The 5,000-nt window shown below is 36.7% G+C and overlaps 1 protein-coding gene across 1 annotated transcript; it reads left to right on the top strand.

The window, feature by feature from the left end:
- Positions 1-2,487: 2,487 nt before the first annotated feature.
- On the top strand, positions 2,488-4,898 carry LOC129357842 (charged multivesicular body protein 1a-like). Its single transcript, XM_055026824.1, has 3 exons — positions 2,488-2,615; positions 4,497-4,516; positions 4,602-4,898. The coding sequence occupies exons 1-3, from the start codon at positions 2,609-2,611 to the stop codon at positions 4,809-4,811; spliced, it is 237 nt and encodes a 78-aa protein (XP_054882799.1). The 5' UTR covers positions 2,488-2,608; the 3' UTR covers positions 4,812-4,898.
- Positions 4,899-5,000: the final 102 nt, after the last annotated feature.

Raw genomic sequence — 5,000 nt, 5'->3', positions numbered from 1 at the left:
TATGAAGCACCACCAAACAATGCATTCTGGGAAATCCAGACAGACATTTTTAAGTAAATTTATGATGTTCAGAACGTCGTTAAAAACACATTTCTGGCACATAGCAGAAGCTCAGAGATGAGGTTTGAAGCTCAGCTGTGATTTCTGTCTCAAAAACAGAGTTTGAATAGAAATAAAATAAAATAAAACATGGTTAAGAGTAGATGCTTAAAACCAAAGTTCGTCTTCAGAGCAGCGAGTCCTTCATCCAACAAAGGCTCAGAGATGGCATTTTAAAAGTGGGATTTATTAACAAAACAAAGCTCAAAATAAATCAAATTGGGATCAAATCTGGTGAAGTTAAAGTAAAAGGCCACTGTGGTTTGGGCCACATCACAGTTTGATAGGACGTTCCCAGCTATACTGACAGGTAGAAAAATGAATAGGAGTCTTTGGAGTAGGCTCGGACCGCCAAACGTGGTAGGCATCTGCAGAGGGTTGGAGGAGCAGAGAAGCCAAGTTTTGTAAAAACAACTTATAATTTTGGAGTTGTTCATTCTTGAAATAAATGGAGGTCAATGGCAGCTATGTCAAGGGAATGAGCAACATATTCTCCTTACCAAGATTGTCTCTCTACCTCTTTTAGTTTAGTTTATTTGCTGAAATGTGAAAGTGGTTTTCGTCTTATGTCCCCAACCCTCCACTAGATGGCAGTATAGGACTGTCATTTTAAATGGGGCTCTCCAAACAAGCCAAGTTTCAACTCAGATCAAAATCTAATCAAATGAAACAGACCAACAAATATTTAGAATTAAAAAAACATTTATTTGATAATAAATTACAAATTTTATTATATTAGAACACTGTGCATGACATTCATAAAAAAAGATATCAGTGTCCAATCATGTTGAACAATATGCAAGGGAGTACAATAAGGATCTATTTTTCAATGCCTTATGATGTAATACCTGTGGAGAAAGAAATTACACTTGTAAATCAATGATCAAGAAAGAAATACCTGTTTATGAAAACTGCATTATTTTGAGGACATTTTTTAACATTATAATTGCAAAACAAAATAAAATTAGAAAAAAACTGTTTGTGTCATAAAGCGGGGCGAAGATGGTGATGATAAAGCTTAATGATGAAAAGAGGATAAAAATCCTGGCAGCACAGAGGAGAAAAAGCTATGAGCTCATTTCTGGTAGCAAGTGGTGAACAGTAATCGGCCGACAGCGACACGAGAAAACGAGAGAGTTTAGACTGAACAGAGAACTAGAAACACAGGTTGGGTATAAATACACAGGAGGAAATGAAGGGAACTGGAAAGAGTCGGGATCAATCAAGGATAGACAAGAAAACACAAAAACTCAACTGACAGAATCCAAAATAAACACAGAAAAAATCAAATCTTTACAGATTGATATAAAGTTTCAGACTGAAAACAAATTGTTTTAGCTCATTCCTTTTAAATGTATTATTTAAAGGGAAAGGTCTAAAAAGTTGAGGCTGCATAATTACTGAGTTTTTTAATCTATTTTTGTTTTTCCACATGAAATTAAATAGCATCTTGTGACAACTTTTTGTTTCCATTCAGAGATAAAGCAGCATAAGACATGAAGTCTTATGCTCTGCATGGTGAATACAATTTGAATCTTAAATCTCTGCTGCCACTAAAGTTCAGATAACATCTGGAATCTGTTTCTCATGATCATTCCTGAGTAACCAATAGATTATTTTACAGGTATGCTACAAGTAGCAGAAATGTAACAATATTTAAGAGCAACTGCTTCACATTTTTTAGATTAGGAAAAGTCCAGATGCAGCAGAGAAAGGGTTAATCTCGTCAATCAGATGTATCTCAGAAGAGTTTCTTTTAGAAATAATTATCAGGCTGATGATAATTTCTCATCCCACTACTGCAATACTTTTTAGTTTGCTGAGATTAATTAATAATCTGTAAGTAACTGAGTGCAGATGAGGCGATATGAGACGTCGCTGCCCGACTCCTCCTTTGAGAATAAAACCAAGTGAAGGACCAGCATTGCATCTAATTTCCATTAGTGACATTGTTCTGATAGCACTGCTAGAGTAAGAACCAAAACCAGGTGTGAAATATGACATTATGTTCAGTGTTGTCAAAAGCTTTACAAAAGTCCAGAAAAAGGATAAAAAGATTTATGCTCTGATAACAGCATAAATCATTGTTCAGTCTGATTGTGAGCATTTAACTTCTGTTGTCTTGTGTAGTAGGCCCCCCACCGAGGCGAGACATTGAATCCTTTATTTGCAGAAATTTAAAGTGTCATTATTTAACATGGACTTCATCATAATCAAATGGAGAACACATTAACATTTTAATATGGCTTAGAGATCAAGTGTGAAAATATTGAGCTCCTCTGCATTTTCCTAGTCGTCTGGTTGTCGAGTGTTCCACCTCAGCCCAATAGGGGGCGATAACATACCTTGACGTTTTCGCTTTTCATCCAGAGAAGAAGAAAGGAGGCGGAAGAAGACGGCAGTGGAACCAGGAAGAAGGGGCTTATTTTAACCTGAACAGGCTCAGAACCGCCAAAGAACCGTCAGAGCGTTACTTTCTGTAATTGTCAGGCATCGTGTTCGTGTCGAGATGGAAGGTGGGTTTTGTTCTGAGAGATTAAGACTCTGTGTTGATGGGATTGGTCTGTTTTTAAGCTGATCACCGGCAGCTACTGCTAGCCTGGGCGCGGATGCGGTTTGTTGTTGTTTTCTTCATGTTGAGCTTCGACTTGAAGTGAATCTGATCATTAGATCAGATTCCAGCTGGATTCACATTACTGGCTAATAACTAAGCAGAAACTTCCTGAACTTTTCACCTGTACAAACTAAAACTTCCAGAAACAAATTTTTTTGTCATTAAAATTTGATCATTTTAAAACGTCTTGGCAAAAATATTGCATCATAATCTATGTTCATGTAGCTGAGGCTGCTCTTAATTTGTAGGACGGTTTAAAGGCACTGTTCAGGTTTGTCATTGCTCTCAACCTGGAGTGTCGGTCAGAACACTACTTCTATTGGATTCAGTTCAGGACCAGATGTGGGGCAGCAGGTGGAAGAAGGAATACATGAGGCAGGATCCCTTTTACTTTCTGTATTCAAGTTGGGTCACAGATCTTAGTCCAACAACAGTAATTGGCATCAAGGTATATTTGGTGGGTGTGGGTGAGTGCTTCAGGTATGTGTGTAGGTGTGTGTGTGGTCTCCTAGAATAAACAGAAATACAGAAATAAGTTTCAGGTGTTCTATCATTACACATTACTATTACACCTTAGATAAACTAAGAAGGAAATAAATAAAGCCTAAACAAGCTTAACATCAGAATTACTATTCATAAGTGAACTAAAACAAATGAATTAATATCAATGCCTGTGCGCCTGTCAAGTACATCGCTCAGCGCTCTACAACACACATATAGTCGATAGCTCGGACCTAACGGTAAATAACGGTTAACAAATAAACTCCGAATCATTCATTTAACTTCAGCAAACAATCAAATATAATAACTTACTTGTCACTAACGCACACTTATAAGGCGATCACACATATTCTGCCCCTCTCACGTATTAGCAGTGGCTCTGTTACCCCACCTCCCCCTCTGATATCAGGAACGGTTCTCTTTCTTACGGCGATGTGATGACGTCATCGCCGCCCCAACTACGGTATGCCCTAAGTGGCAAAAGTAACGCTGAACAGAAATCACTACGAACAGTAGTAGTTAACAAACTTAGCTTATTTAAGGGGTCTTTTGAACAGTTCATTTATTATTATTGACCTTAGAAACCAGACATTTTTAATAAAGTGCCTTAAGAGGATTTTGGCCATGAACCTGTCCAATTTAAAGGCGACATTAATATATGACTTTGTTAGCTTTATGAATTATGCTGGCAGGCCATCATAACATCACATTGTTTATTTGTCTTTTCAGGTCATTTGTTTTTAAGTTCTGTTTTATGAAATACGCTATATAATTGTGATAAAATGTTATTATCATGCATCAATAAAATGAAGAAAAAAAATTATTCAATTCTGTACCATTAGTCAGTATAATTACTTTATTGTTATTTAGATGTAGATGTTAATGAAAACCTGAAATAAAACTCCAGTTTGTTTTTTTAAATAAGACTAAGAGGACTTAAATCTGGTGTTCATGGAAGAAGTCCAGGGTCAGTCGTTGTTGCACTGCGTTGGTGCAGTTTCATCTGCGCAGATGTGATTTAAAGTCAGATGATGAATTCCAGCAGGTTTGTTCAGTAATTGGTTGGAAGAGCAATTTTCTGAAATACTGAGATGCTGTTTGATGAATGCTTTATAACAATGAAATTTAATATTTTTAGTATTTGCAGTGAATCTGTTTATGAATTGATATTTGTAATGTTTTCAATTAACAAAAGCATTATTCGAACTGTATCTATGGTCTCAAAAGCAATATTGTGAAGTTTGCTCTCATTCTTTTAATGCTCTCGACTCTCTTTCTCCAGAAACACTCTTTCAGCTGAGGGTAAGTCCCGAGATCATATTTGATCTGTATTGTCTATACAAGCTAAAAGTTTATACAATTGACACTTTTTCCTTTTTTCTCACAGTTTACATCGAAGCAGCTTGAGAGACTGGCAAAGAAGGCAGAAAAGGAATCAGAAAAGGAGCAGGCCAAAGTCAAGAAGGTGAGGATTAGAAGCCGGTTTGATGCTCATTGTAGTTCAGGACGATCCAGATTTTATTCTGCTTACTTATTCTCTTTCTGCATTTGTATTGTCACATCTCTATGTTGGATGAAACATGCTGGAAAGGCTTGAGATGATGGATCAACAAATAACAAACAGACGAGAACAAAATGACTTGATCCAATTTTGGGTTGGAATATTTCTAATCGGCAGAATTTGGAGTTCAGTGAACAATTAGATTTTAAAGTGCCGTACAGAAAGTCCAACTTGTTTGTCGTATTTAACGCATTGAAATGCAAAGATTGGGTGAGGCGAAGATCA

The sequence above is a fragment of the Poeciliopsis prolifica genome, unplaced genomic scaffold (genome assembly GCF_027474105.1).
Source record: "Poeciliopsis prolifica strain line A6 unplaced genomic scaffold, Auburn_PproV2 SCAFFOLD321, whole genome shotgun sequence".
In the NCBI taxonomy this organism is placed as follows: Eukaryota; Metazoa; Chordata; class Actinopteri; order Cyprinodontiformes; family Poeciliidae; genus Poeciliopsis; species Poeciliopsis prolifica.
This window is presented reverse-complemented; position numbering and strand designations above follow the sequence as displayed.

Coding starts and splice junctions, on each gene's coding strand:
- LOC129357842 (XM_055026824.1), top strand. Junction 4,517..4,601: donor AAACACTCTTTCAGCTGAGG/GTAAGTCCCGAG, acceptor TTTTTCTCACAG/TTTACATCGAAGCAGCTTGA.